Source organism: Orbicella franksi, chromosome 11, assembly GCF_964199315.1.
Source record: "Orbicella franksi chromosome 11, jaOrbFran1.1, whole genome shotgun sequence".
Classification (NCBI taxonomy): domain Eukaryota; kingdom Metazoa; phylum Cnidaria; class Anthozoa; order Scleractinia; family Merulinidae; genus Orbicella; species Orbicella franksi.
Window position 1 is genome coordinate 7642275 of NC_138155.1, and position 15778 is coordinate 7658052.

General features: G+C 39.0%; 1 protein-coding gene across 1 annotated transcript; it reads left to right on the forward strand.

Moving 5' to 3' along the window:
• Positions 1–1034: 1034 nt before the first annotated feature.
• Positions 1035–12710, forward strand: LOC145502046 (melatonin receptor type 1B-B-like). The gene is made up of 2 exons (XM_081481347.1): positions 1035–1049; positions 11360–12710. Exons 1-2 carry the CDS (start codon positions 1035–1037, stop codon positions 12527–12529), a joined length of 1185 nt encoding a protein of 394 aa, XP_081337473.1. The 3' UTR covers positions 12530–12710.
• The last annotated feature ends 3068 nt before the right edge of the window (positions 12711–15778 follow it).

A 15778-nucleotide genomic window follows, 5' to 3' on the forward strand; every position in this document is an offset into this window, starting at 1 on the left:
GCAAATGTGCATTTCATTTGCTCGATAGCTGCTTTGAAGGCACGTAACAATCATATTTCCAATCAAAACCTTTCGGAAACCACTCAAAATCATGCAAGGTCATTCGAGAACAATGTTTTGGCACATTCACTAATAGCTGTACCTTGTTATATCAAAAAAAAAAAAAAAAATTGAAAACTTTGTCTACTCACCAACTCGCGTCACTACGAAGAGCGTGGGAAAACGAGTCTGCAATGTCATACGTACGGTCAGCGAATAGAGATCGTAGTCATTGATAATGCTCCCTAACGCTGTGCTTCTGCTAGTGAATGCGCATTTTTTTTTTCTCTCTCTCTCTCTCTCCTTTTTGACAACCAACTCCCTCTTACGAACATTGACAGGTTTGACTAACCGAAAGTCTACCGACAAATCAATCGTGACTAATCTTCGCATATTTTGTTCCTCTCAATCGTACAGTCGGTCATTCGGGCATTAATCGGGAAGCGATCTTCGCACATCCGAAGTTTGATTAAGTACGAATGTTCTTTTGTTACACATTTTTGGTTAACGGACACACTCGATGACATAGAATCTACGGCCCTCGGGCCGTAGATTCTAGCCCTCGGGCCGTAGATTCAAAAATAAAATTACAATATTATAAAACGGTGCCGATGTTTGTACTGTTTTCAATGGCTGTTTCGTTCATTAAAAATAGTTCGTTTCGCTCATATAAGTTCATTAAGGTCGACCGCTAAGACACATTCTCATCGAAGCTTACCACATGAGCATGAGATTTACTCATTTTCAGGTCACTTTCCAGCAAACAAATGCTCATATCCTGGTAATTTTTTTACGCCTGGACGACTCAAATGCTCCTGAAATTCAGCCTTCAAGTTGGCCATAGTACTAATTCCAACATTCGAAGTCAACTGCACTTCACTTTAGCGAAACACCTAATATTATTGTCGTGTAAAAGCTACAAAATCATCAAATTCAGGCTGGCAAGATGCACGCTTTGAATAGTAACCGCGCAGCTGCACGGTTACCATTCCAATATGGCGTCGGGCTCGGTAACTATTCCAACATGGTGTCGGGCTCGGACGCTCTCGTTCGGGCCGACTAATTACGAACAGTGTCTACACCTGAGTGAGTGAGTGAGTGAGTGGGTGACACATTTGCATATCGGAGTCCCACAACAAACACGTTCTTACGCTTTGCGTATCCACGAGTTTAAAAAAGATATGATATCCTCACATGTGAAGATTTGCCTTGCATACGACGGCTGCGCCCGCAATACGAGCGGCAGTCAAAACTGAGCTGTTCTAAGGAAACGACACTATAATAGCCAATTTCTTCGCAGCTAACAAAAATAAAGACAATGTTAAAGTTGCTTTGGCTTCTTCTAATCGTTAACTTGAGAATTCCGGGTGTAATTTGACGAGGAATAGCATATTTTGTTCAAAATAACACAACTATTATCCTACCAGGCGACACTCGACAAGCTACGAACGAGTTGTCTTGCCGAACGCCGGCGACCCATATTTGGCCCCAAATTAGAAGCTTGGAGACAAAAAAGTTTCATATTTTTCACTTTTTACAATGTGGTATGGTTTTTGGAATTGTAAATCCCTTTTCGTCGAAATGGGGCTTAACTGATAGCTGAGGAATGGTCAAAGTCTTAACTGCACAGCTAAGGTGGCTTACTACAGTCTTTAATGGATTATAAGAGCCCACCTTCTAACTCTTTTGAAAATGCTTCAAGATGTTTTTCCTTTCTCTATTACTGCTAAGTGTCTTACCATTCCACGTGAACCTTGAACAATTTAAACGTCAATAAATAGCCAAAATGAACGACTCAGTGCCTAAGGACAGACCAGGCACCAGTAGGTTAAATGACGTTTTTCTCAAAATCTACTCGTATGAACTCACCCCAAAATTTCAGGAATTAGGAAATGGGTCTTATGTAACATTCATGCAAAGTAAAATAAAAATCTGTATGCCATTTTTCGCAAACTATGAAAATGTGAACTCAAAAATAGTTCAAAATCTGTCTTACCGCCTTTTTTTTTTAAATTTTGCCGGAAATACGTCTGCGTTCGCAGGCTACGCATTTCGTCGCCTTTCCTTTGCTTCGGCATCTTTTTTAGCGAATGCAGGCGTCTTTTTCTTGGGCGCTGTATGAGTTGATGGTGGAAATCTCTGCTCTAAACTCTCTTTGGAATGAGATTGGAGAAGGCGTTTGTACTGTCATTCTATTAGGAGTGCTTCGGAAAAGTAGTTACATGCTGGGTACGAAAGCTCGCTAATGCTTTCCTTCGGCTTGTGCTGTGAGGATATGCTTGTTCAGAATTGCGTTAAAGCGCTCCACTTGGCCGTTTAACTGGGACCAGTATTCCGTAACAGTCTTCAAGTCCACAGCCCAGGATGGTAGTGTGCCTTTGAACTCTGATGATTACAAGTATGAAGCGTTGTCAGATTTCAATATTCCAATGTTCTTTTTGGACGCGCGTTAAATTGGAGTGAGGACAAAAAAACACTACAAAGTCAGGGGTTGTGGCCTCTGATTATTTTTTTTTCTTTTGTTGGTTTGTTGTTGCTGTTGTTGTTATTGTTGTTGTTGTTGTTGTTGTTGTTTTTGCTCTCGCTGAGCCTGAACCTGGAAAAACCTGCATTTTCCTGATCTGTTGTCCAAAGTAACTTGGTATCTGCTTTCGTCATCTGCCTGAGGGGAAATGGTATGGTGCTGTACGTAGAGCTGTAACTGATAAGGAACTTCTGATGATGACTTTGGAGAGGGGGATGGGGGATGTGACCAAATACGTTATTGGTCTGTGGTACCATGGACAAACGTTCGAGGGGTTTGAGGGTAAAAGTAGCCGCTTCCAAAGTCGGACGTGGTCGTTCCGGCTGTTTGAACTGGGCTTTTCTCGATTTTAACCAGAGCTAAATTTTGTCTGAAATGTTGATACATCCAGGGATATCCATGATTATTTAAAACTGGATCATTTTAGATAATGCAATTTTAGAGTTTTCATAGGCTTAGCCATCATGTGTTATGAGTTATTATACCCCTTACACACGGCGGCCGCGCCCGCAGTACAAGCGGCAGTCAAAAATGAGCTGTCCTACCGAAACGACACTATGAGTAGCCCTTTTTTTCGCGGCTAACAAAAATGAAGACAGTGCTAAAGTTGCTCTGGCCTCTGCTGATAGTTAACTTGAGAATTCCGGGTTTAATTTGGCGAGGAGCAGCATAATTTCTTCAAAATAAGACAATTATCATCCTACCTGGCTACATTCGGCGAACCAGAAGCGAGTTAAAATGCCGGACACCGGCGATCCTTTTTGGCGACAAATTATAAACTTGGAGGCACAAAATGTGTCATATTTTTACTTTTTACAATCTGACATGGTATTGTCAACCCTTTTTGGAATATTTAATGCCATCTCCAGTAAAAAAAAAGTTGCCCGACTTCAATGTTTTTCCTGTTAACTTACATAGACGACGGGACAAGTTTTTCCCGCCTGCTGAATCCTGATTGGTCAATTCAAATTTCAGGCGCGCCAGCCGTATGCAAGGATACTCTACTTATATGGTAAGCGTACGCGTGATTTTTGGGGGCGTTTTTATTTTTACTCTAGTTTAGTTTTCTATATTTTGAAGGCGTTTTTAATAAAACAGTTATTCCACTGGCGCTTGTTGGATATGAGATAATTATAGCCAACTCGGCACTACGCGCCTCGTTGGCTATCTATCATCTCACTGTTCATTAGTTCGGGGAATATTTCATGAAAGTATTGTCTTGAAAGCGAAGCGCCCGAGATAAGCCACTTGATGATAAGTCATGTTTCCGGTTTGTGTTCAGTGGTTGAAAGGGAAGCAGTGATTAACCTTAATTCTTCTGCTGAAGTTCAACTGCTGATATCCTTGAGGACATGCTACTCCTTTCATTTTGGGCAATATTTCATCAGCTTCTGGAATTTGAACTATTCGGCCGAACAGGGTCGTGCTTGGAACGCGCATGTTCAGCGCCAATCGTCCATCACCAGTCTTCTTTCGGATTGCCATGAGAGTAGGTTCAGTTTCCAGCGGGGGTGTTTTGCACCGTAGCAACCAAGGCTGGAAACTGAGCTTACAATGAGAGGAGATAGCTAAGGGGTAGCACCACCGACTATTCCAGTTACTCCTGATGCTGAGGGATAACACCGCCCTACTGTTGGGAATGCGTCTGACAGGTTGTGAAACTGGTTGTAGGGTCTTGCCTATTTCTAGCTTGACTTCTGCTTCCTAAAAGTTACCTTCTCCTTGAAAGATGTTTTCGTGTTTGCGGAGTACTCCTGTGAATTTTGGGTCGGCTTTGTTGAGTGAAATTGTCTACGTTGAGCGTAAGCAGGCCTAGTGCAGTGGTTGTCTGTCATCGGAGAATACGTCTGGCCTTTCTAGTTGTGACGTGAAATTTAGCGGGTACTGTTTAGGCTCTCTCTGTTCGGGCGATTGCCAAAATCTCCGACGTGCTCGATACCGGGATTTTCGGCTCCATAAGCGCGTATTTTATTGCTCGAGTTTTGCAACTCATGGTTACTATCGCTCTGGATTTCAATCAATCAGCGCCTTGACACGTTTCCCATTAGTTTCCGAATAATTAATTGTCTCCGGTTGCTTAATTGTGCTCGGAATTCAAGGGGAAAAAATAACCGTTATCCGAATCATCCAAATAATCTTCTTGAAGGATGATGTGTGACATACCCGGGGAAGAATACTCCTAGAAATGGGTCGGGGTGTGCGGCCCGCTTCCGAACACCCGCACCCTATTTAACACCAAAACCTGCGATTTTCCCAGTTCTACTTATGACCTGATCAAAAATTCGATATCCTTTTTAAGTTGTAAAATCCAAGTTGTAGGTATGGATGTGAGTTTCGCGCCATCTTTCCTTCTGTCGATTCCCGTTAGACTCTTTTTTTTTTAATCCAAAACAATTTCCTAGCTCACCGAGTAGTTTAAATTTGAACTACGTCTGGATAGTAAGAAAGAGCTAATGCACAGAGACACGGGAAAGGGAAAACTTGTATTTTTTTCTGAGTTTTAAGGAACAGAACGTGTGAACAATATAAATTTATCATCCATGTTTGCACTTGACCTTCTGAAACCTGAGTAAGAGTGCATTAAGCAATAGACCACAAGTTTTTATGGCTCATAGGCTGATAAACCACGGGGGATGTGGAAGAACACGAGAAGAATTCGTAAATCACGAGCCGCAGGCGAGTGATATACGAATTCTTCGAGTGGTTTACGAATACATCCAAGTGGTTTATCAGCCTATAAACCATAAAAACTTGTGATCTATTGCTTTTATATAATAATTCAGAAGACGCGGGAAATTTCCATGAGTTTACTGGCACAATAAACCATAGCTGATTGACCAATCAGAGCGCGCGCATTCATTTAATTATCATATAAATAATATTTAGCTCTTATTAACCAAGCAGGAGGTCTGTATGGGAGAATCTTGTCCGACCATATAGCGGAAAGAATGTCACGTTTTTTATACGGAATCTTTATTGGTAAAAAAAAAAAAAAAAAAGAAAAAAAAGGTTTAACTAAATTTTCGTTTTAATAAAAGAGATTTGATAATTACTTTTGCACGTCCCAGTTTTACGCTTAAAAAGAAACGAAAATGAGAAGGATTTCATTGTTTTACTTGGCCACGCGTCCTGTACTAATAGCTAAGCTTTTATGATCATATAGAAGCGTTATGGGGCTAGGTCACGCAATTTTATGCAATTTCAGCACTGATCAACTGGTCATAGAATTAACTAAAATATCACAAAAACGGCTCAAAACTATAGAAGATCTCAAACAAAGCACAGAAAAGCCAAGAAGGGACATGGATGGGCAAAACTGGAGAGGATTAAAATGGATTGCATTTGGGTAAATTTGAAAAATGTCGGCCCATCTTTCTTCAAATTTACATCAGTTTATATCAAAATGTCATTTATATAGCTGGAAAATCATTCTCAGTTGGTACGTCGCCGTTACTTTGCAAATGAAAGACTTTTGCTCTACCAATTTGACGTTTAGAGCTCATAATTAACAAAGTTAAACAAAATTACCTAAAATAGCATGACCTAGCCCCTTTAATTTCTTTGTGGTAACGTCCCGAGCTAGGATGACTTGATGAATGTTTAATTTATACGGCGTCACATCTCCGTATATACTGTTGCGTTTCAGTCATGGACTCCTGTTTCTTAGCAATGCCATTGGGCTTTATAGCATCATTCATCGCGTCTCTGACTCGATACATCATGTTACGGACAGCTTAAATATCCAGGCTAATTAAATTGACCTTGACATATAAGCTTATTTAACTACATGATTATGACTCTGAGATATTGTATCAATCTTTTTACATTGTAATAGTCCAAAACATTGTTTTCGAGAATGTTAACAATCTTCGAACTCGTCTTGTCTACGTTACTAGCTCGATATGTAAATAATGTTTGACCAACAGATTAAAAATTCAGTTCAGGGGCATCATCAAAATTGCCCCTGTTTACAGACAATCACTGATTTTTCAAGTTGAGTGCCTCATAGCCACTTTGATTAAGATCTGATCCTTAAATCAATACCCTGTTCTAGACCTGTCTTATGATAAATTCCCAAGTTCAGACAAATGTCAAAGGCAATTGTTATAGTGCTTCAATTAAGTAGGATGGCTTCTTCTGAAAAACATACCCGATTCAAGACTAGAGTGAAAAAAATCATACCTTAATCGAGAGCGAAATGGCCAAGACAGTAGCTATTTCTGACCAAAACGACTAAAAAAAAGCATACTCTCTGGCGCCGCACATACCTATATGGCCTATACAAGGGAGTACCTCCCAGAGGGGTTGGGTGAGTGACAGGTGATGCATTTCTGGAACATATCTTTCCTCGAGCGGGATGAGATTCCCAGTCTTTTATTGTGCGGAGCAATACCGGCATAGCACCATTTAGTGTTCTTATGACCTTTGGGTGGTCCTTTATGGCGCCTGTTTCTAGTCGAATTGGACATGTCGCGTCGAAAACGTGACTTACGCGAAGTTCTGTTTATGGAGTTAAAATGAAAGCGAATTTCGAACAAAGAAATTCTGTGCAGCATCTTTTACAAAGGTACAAAGTTCAATCTAAACGTTGTTCCTATAAATAAATTACATAGTTTCCTAGCATTTTCCCTTTAGTTAGCAGAGATAACCCTTGCTACCTCAAATTTATCCCAGAAAATTATCCCTTGTCCCCTTGAAACAAATTATTGTGTTGCCTTATTCCTCAAAACCCCAGAGGGCACTTAAATTCTCGCTGCAGACAGTTTATTCGTCTGCACGGTGTCTTACTCCTCGTTCGTCTTTAAGGAGCTTTTCTCACCGGTGGCTATATATGGACTCCTATATAAAAATAACGGGGCTGCTCTTCGAAAATTTTCAAAAAAAAAAAATAATAATAACTCCTACGAGGTACCAAGATCCTGCTTTATGGGCGTGGCTCGCATTTTACTCACCACTAAGAGGTATCAATTCTAAAAAAAACACATTTAACTCCTGTCATATTTTTCCGGCCCCATACCAACTCCCACTGTCGACCCTTTGAGGCTGAACACACTAAGAGGTACCAAAACTGCGTTTTCAACCCCTAGAAGATACGACGAGCATCCCCGTCCTGTTTATATGGGGTCCCCTCCCCGGGGTTTAAACGCCATTACACCGTACATGCACACACCACATTTGAGTCTAATGACAAACTTCTTATATGATCTACACAGCTTAAGGTCATTCCTCACATTTGCATTGCGCATCCTTACTGCGCATAATTTATGGCGTCATTAGCGCGCGCTTGTGCACGCGCATATTGAAAACATGACAGATTTGCCTTGATATTGAGCTCTGTCAATTGAAAAATGGCTCTAGCTCACCAACGAGCATGGGCACCCCAATTTTTTTTCAGTCGTTGTAATCAACTAATCATAAGCTTTGCGTGAGAAAAGACTGATCTAATTTCTATTGCTGAAAATTGAATGAATAAGAAAAATAGCAGGTACACTGTGGTCTCTTCTATTTTGCAGTCGGTAACCACGTCAAGAAATTTGGTTCAAATTTTTAAACAAGGATTTAGCTTTCTGCCTGAATCAAACTTAAACGTTTATTTGTGTCCGACACGATGCATGCATTGACTGTAGTTTAATGCGTGTTCTTATAAGTCCGAGCTTACAAAGATGTTACAATTACTGGGAATGCGTTCTTATAATAAGCATTAGATAATGCCAAAATGGGGCATTTTCAGTGCCTCACTGCTCCTTAGTGAGCATGGGCACCCCCCTTTTTTATTTCAAAATTGAAGTTATCATATGACAAATATTCAGTGAACAAAGTTAGAACAAAAATCTATTGTCACTTTTATTTCAGAGGAATTACCTTAAATGCCAGTATTCTTGATTGTTGGTGGCCCGGCGCTACGGTGTAATTATTTTTTTTTTCTTTCACGTAAACAAATGCAGAGCAAGCTAAGGCTTAGTTGGGGGTAACACTATTTTCTTAAAGGAGCTCTGTCATGGTATTTTGAGTTGTTCTGGCCACGCACAAAATTATCTTTCAATTGCAGGAATCCTAAAATAGTAGTTTACTAAGATAGGAGACGCCAAACTGGATAATAATAATAAACCATAAAGGAAGAAGGATGGTTAAGGATGGAGAGGATTGACTCGGATTTTAAACGACGAAGTTGAAAAATTTAGGCTATACTTTTGAAGATCAGACGCGCCAACCGTGACGTGGCTTCTTTAAGCTTTCTTCTTGATAATAAAACTGGTAACTACGCAGTGGCGCGTTTATCATGAGTCATTTATTGCAATAAGTAATAAAAATAGCTGAAAACAAATGTACGGTCATCTTGACGATACTACAACAGTGCGTAGAGAGGTTGATATAGCAAGTAGTCAGTTAGATTCCAGGATCTCGGTCAAATCCATCGCATGACCAGATATCCCAGCTCCCCACTTAGCACTTCTTGTGACACCACAATGGATTGCAAAATACGTCAATGTCATCGGCTTACATCAACCACGTGATCGAACTCTTGCCTTCCGACTGTTTTCATTTCTAATGTTATGTTGTATTCTTCCTTTCTTATTTCTCTTAATATTTATTTATCCCTTTGGGGATAACTACAAAAAGCTTTTAATGGTAGTTTTAATGGTAGATTAAAAGTCATCACACACAAAAGGGCCGGAGAAAACTTGGCTCTTGATCACTCTTGATTGACTAAGCAACATGGCTTCCGAAAGAGGTGCACCGCTGACCTTTTCGTATGAGCCAGCCATTCCCTTATGTTAGGAGTCGCAAAATGTCCTTTAAAATGAATAAAGGTACTTGTTATTTGCCTGGTATAATAATTCGAACCAAGCAAAAACCCAATTGAACACAATCATTCAATTGTTTTGCAATTGGTTCGCCAATAGAACACAATTCAACTTCAACTTTTTAGTGACCTCGATTCTTTTCCTCTCGCTCTATCGAAATTCCCAAAGTTTCCCAAAGACAGGCGTACGCTAAAACATCGATCGGTGAGAGCGTTTTAGCAGTAAAAATCTTTCTTGTTGAATATATGCTTTGATACTCATGTTAATCCGCATAGAACAAACGCTTTTAGAACGAAACATTGCAGTTTGTCATCTCTTGTGGTGTTACGTTAATCTCACATCACTCTGCTGTCGTGTCCTTTCCCGAAACTCGCTTGGAGGGAAGATTAGAATAGTTTTAGAACAAGGTTAATGAGCCACGTGTTTGTGGAATGGAATATTTTCCTCCCGTTTTATCTTCCCAAAGACACGTAAGCTTAAACATCGCTGTGTGCGTTTCAGATCGTTTTGAATACGAAGCACCCATTTAGAACGTAGACCAGATACTCAGTCAACAAGAAACGCTTATCTCATGTTATATTTGTTTTGTTGTACCGGTGTTGTGTTAATTTCATATCATTCTGCTCACTTCCCCATAACCCGCTTTACTATACTCGGTCAACAACAAACGCTTTAAGAACGAGAGAAACATGCAGCTAGTTATCTTTTTTTGTGTTACATGTATGCAGTAATAGCATTATTTTCATCCCGCTTTATCGTCCCAGAGAGAACAGAAAGATGCTTGTCATCTTTGGCGGTCTTTTCGTGTTATGTTAATAGCGAAAAATCGCAAATTTTGTAAAATCCGCAAGCCGGCTGCGGTGTGGTTAGCATTACAAAGATGTGTAAAAAATCGCAAATTTCCCAATGACTTAACGAAAAATCCTGAAGTTAGCGAAAAATCGCAAATTTTGTAAATTTTGTAAAATCCGCAACCCGGCGCTTGCCGCTCGCTGTATATTTGTACTGTCATCTGGACGGTATTCACTACAGTTGAATATTTCGAAGAAATGTTGAGCTCTTCTGCATGTTTCTTCTTTACCGTCTCAAACACGATCAACCCGTTCATATACGCAAGAATGAATCCTGTATTCAAAGGAGAATTTCATAAAATTCTGTTTTGCATAAGAAAACGAAAAGTTTTTGTCGTGCCTGGAATTGAAACGCTCCCTGTCTTTACACAAAGTGAAGTTGTCGAAATTCATAGCACAGTTTTACAACTAAGCCGAGAGTGGGAAGAAAACTCGTTAGTTTTGATGAACAGTCCACTTTCTGAAGGGAGCGAAATTTATCTGTACAGACAACTGGGAGTGTTCACACTAGGCAAGCGTCCGATTACTGCTCATGAGGACAAATGTGATTAAACTGGAATACAATCAAAGGCGTTTGTTCGCATCAAATAGTTTCTCAAACAATTGATAAATAAGGAACATGATGTACTAGCTCTTTCTTATGTAAGAGCTTCCTTTTTCCGGGCTGAGGCGGAGACCACGTTTTGCTGGAAGATTGAAGATGGAGAGTCTACCGTTTTGCACGCGAAATTCTACATCTCTACCACGCTGAAAGCTGAAAGGTGCGCGGAAATGAAAATGAAGCCTGGAAGATGGATTCCAAATCCGTCTATTTGGGAAACTTAGCGAATCTAGAACATTCGCTGGTCGATGAAACAGGAATCAAAAGGATTTAGCGGGTGTAGACTCGAGTAATCACTCAAATTCTCAAAAAAAAAAAGAAAAAAATATTGTCGCGAAACACAGCCCAAGTTTCGAAAGTACAGACTGCAAGAAATATCGTCAACAATATGCTGACGAATATGTAAATTTGGAAATTGGATGGGCAATTGACATCTCCACAGGTGAAAGCGAAATACTGGGATTAAAATGTGACGCCGATAGCTGAAAGCTAGCTAAAACCAAAATGAAAAACCTTTGCTGAGGCTTTGCATCAAAAGCCGAGAGCAGTTAGCTCACGAAGTCTCAGTCTGATCGTTGTAGAAGTCAGCTTCCTGATAACCTTGAACTTTTTGTCTCTAATTGGAAACACCTTGGTTTGTATTTCGGTTTGCAAGAATACTCGTCTCCGAACGACGACAAACTTGTACATTATCGCTTTGGCCGTGAGCGATTTGCTCTGTGCTGTGTTTGTGATGCCCATAAGTGCGAGCGTATTGATAGCAGGCAGCTGGATTGTCGGCGGAACGCTCTGCCAACTTCATGCCTTCTTCAGCCTGTTTGTTATCTACGTTTCTCCTGTGACCATGGGCTTAACAGCTGTAAATCGTTATGTGAGGATATGCAAGTCGAATCAGCAGTACAAGAGCCTGTTTTCAGCGAGAAAGTCGCGCGCTTTGCTTGCCTCTGTGTGGAGTTTCGTTGCATGTTACACAGTGGTTCCTCGATTGCTCGGTCTTCAAGCGTACGAATTTGTCCCAGGCTACGCCCAGTGCTCTATCGCACACCTCAGCGAAACCGGCAAATCTATTCACTACGGCATCGTCCTAACGTTTTTCTTTTTAACAGCGTTGATATCAACTACATTCAGCTACACAAAACTCGCGAAGATGATCCGACAGCACAATGCGTCTGCAACTGCGACGATTCAAAGACGAGAAAGCGCTCGGGAAAGAAGCCGTAAATGGCGAAAAAGCAAGGGTTTCACCAATCATGAAATCAAACTCAGCAAGTCTCTATTCGCAGTCGTCTTCGCCTTCATGATCTGCTGGGTTCCGTCACGGTTCTGGTTCATCGTTATTCTCCGTCGCTTTCGTCTTGTCGCGATGATGCCTCGAAACGTTGAGCTCTTTTGCATGTTTCTCTTCTATTTGTCGAATACAATCAACCCTTTCATATATGCTGGGATGAATCCCGCATTTCGAAGAGAATTCCGTAAGACTGTCCTCAGTAAACACTGGCATGAAATCGAGGTAACTGATGACAGAAGAGCAAAGAATGAGGATACAGCTGAGACTCCAAACATGGAATTGTTTCGGCGCGTGCGCCGACCGAATTTGCATGATGATACTTCTTTGGTCAGTCTTTCTGTCGAAATGGGTGAAATTTGTCGAATAAGGTCGGTAGATCTTGGACTTGCATCGCCCATATCAGAAAATACTTGTTTATAGAGGCGAATGATCAACTGGTTTATTTCAAAAGTTATGCTAGTATTGATCCTGCTGTTCTTGGTCTTCATCGATGTTTGCACGCATGAATAAAATCAAGAATCAAAATAGGTGAACGGCAGATATAGAGAAACATTTGAGAGCAATTTTAGGCTCAATCAGTAGTGGTCAGAAGAAAGTTTTAGGGAAAACGATGTTCAGAAAATTACAAGACTTAATATTGATCCGCCATGTTGGTGTCCCTCCAAAGGACACCAACATGGCCGCCGTGGAAGTAGGTTAAGCAGTAGACTAAACAAGCAATCAGTGTTCCTAATGTTGTTTCAGGATTGTTGACTTCAGCACTGGTTATGACTCTCACTAACTTGAAAAAATGTACCTTTCTTAAAATTAAGAAATAAATAACGAACTAATCAATAATTAAACAAAATTAAAAGTTGCCACGATAAGAGAGCCTTTTCCGGTATAGTATACCGCGTGGCATAACATTTTCCAAGGAGTTTAGCTTCACGAATTGCTCAGGTTTTGTCAGTTTTGCGGAAACAAATTCAGGCGAATTTGAATTCATATTTTCTGTCTTGTATTTGAATTTTACTTCATTACAAAACTGGTATGCTAGAGCAGCCATGCATGTAGTTTTGTCTTGTACAGTTTATCGGCCCAGCACGCCACCTTATGAAATGGGTCAATTTAATTAACGTGGCGAATTAACAAGGCCTAGTAACAAGGCAAATAGGTGAACACGCCTGACAAATATCAATATATCACATTCCACATAATTTTGCCATTACGCAAGTCATGCCAAATGCCATTTCACAAACTCCTTCCGCCTTATCCCCTCACTAGTTGGGGCGGTACGTTTATAGAATTTTTACCCATTGGCAAACTTGCGAGCCCTCCTCATGCTAAACAATGAATAAATGTAGCGTGGCGTGCATTTTAACGGAAGAAAAAAGAGGGCGCTCAAGCCGTTTCGCTTGATCGGATAAAAAGCATGGCGCCCTTCTTACAGGAGATCCCATGTCAATGCTTTTGTTTCAGTTAGTCTAAAGACTTCGAGATTCAACCGTGAATTTTACTGCATGTTTTGGATGCAAAATAGAAATTGATAAGACTAACGATCCAAGAAATTGGAAGTCTCCCAGAATGTACACAAGGATAATGTGGCTAACGTTTTATTGCTAAATTATATTGAAAAACCATTCTTCTATGCCTTAAAATTATTACATTACAAAGGCAACAAACAAATATCAGCAAACGAATTATTCAAGTTGAAGTACAACCTCCCCACCTGATTCCCTACTACAAAATACGTGACGTCTTCTGTTTAAAATCAAGGTGTCTAAACGGACGTTTCGTAGTATTTTCCTTATTTGGTAATGCCATAATTACTTCGAGATATTTTCAAATAGGTTTGTCGGCAGCTGTCAATTGTTTTTCTTATTTACCAAAATATGTCATATCTTACGACATATTTATCTTATTTCTAACTTGAGCTTCATCCAAAGCATCGTTAACAGATACATTGATGTCCTTGGTAACAGCAGACATACCTGCACGGTCCTTCCCACTTAAAAGAAAGGTTTTGTTCCTCACTGTTTTAAATCGTATATTTTGAAGGCGGTTTTTGCTTACAACATTGGCGACAAACCAGAAATTTTGATGTTCGAATTGTATCAGCTTAACTCTAGGAGTATGAAAAATAATCTGAGAACTATTTTTTTACCTCCCTTCCCCTAGTTTTTCATTTTGATCAAAAAAATTTAGTGAGTAAATATTACCACCGAAAACCCTTTCCTACCCTAGAAAAACGTCCTTGGTCATGCGCTATTTACAAATTCTACTTCGGACGGAAGTTTCGTTGAGGTAAACTAAAACTACACCCAAAGTGTTCAATTTCGAACAAAAGATGACAAGAACCGCCAACTATAGTGGACTAAGCATAACTGTCCGCAAGAACAAATAAATTAGAAAAGGAAGTCTTCCAGAATGTACACAAGGATAATGTTGCTTACACGTACTGTTTATTTATCTCATCTTTGATGTCATCAGTAATTTTGAACAGAAAATGTGATATCCTTGGTAACCAAAGGGAAATGTTTCCTTTTGATCAAGTTTAACAGCCGATAATCAGTAGTTTTTCAGCACAGTTTGAGAAATGATACTAGTCATGCGCTATTTGCAAAGTCTACTGGGGGCGGAAGTTTTGTTCACTTTTCAAACAAAGCTGTAAACGTGTAAAGCTACACCTTAAGTGTTTATTTCGAACAAAAGATGACAAGTACTGCCAAGTATGGTTCACTGGCATAACTGTCCACAAAAACAAATAACTTAAAGGAAGTCTCCTAGAATGTACACACGGATAATGTTGCCTGTACATACCGTCTGTTTATCTCAACTTCCATGTCATCGGTAATTTTAAACAGAAAATTTGATTTCCTTGGTAACCAAAGATACCAAAAATACCAAAGACAAGAAAATAACAAACTACAAATACCATCATGTGCGAACGATAACAACAGTAAATTATTTGCCTCCTGTTAAAGTAGCATGATGTTCTCTGGGAGACAAAGTTGTAAGTCTGGAAACCGAAAAAAACAAAACAAAACAAAACAAAATAAAACAAAAACAAAAACAAAAACAAAAACAAAAACAAAAACAAAAACAAAAACAAAAACAAAAACAAAAACAAAAACAAAAACAAAAACAAAAACAAAAACAAAAACAAAAACAAAAACAAAAACAAAAACAAAAACAAAAACAAAAACAAAAACAAAAACAAAAACAAAAACAAAAACAAAAACAAAAACAAAAACAAAAACAAAAACAAAAACAAAAACAAAAACAAAAACAAAAACAAAAACAAAAACAAAAACAAAAACAAAAACAAAAACAAAAACAAAAACAAAAACAAAAACAAAAACAAAAACAAAAACAAAAACAAAAACAAAAACAAAAACAAAAACAAAAACAAAAACAAAAACAAAAACAAAAACAAAAACAAAAACAAAAACAAAAACAAAAACAAAAACAAAAACAAAAACAAAAACAAAAACAAAAACAAAAACAAAAACAAAAACAAAAACAAAAACAAAAACAAAAACAAAAACAAAAACAAAAACAAAAACAAAAACAAAAACAAAAACAAAAACAAAAACAAAAACAAAAACAAAAACAAAAACAAAAACAAAAACAAAAACAAAAACAAAAACAAAAACAAAAACAAAAACAAAAACAAAAACAAAAACAAAA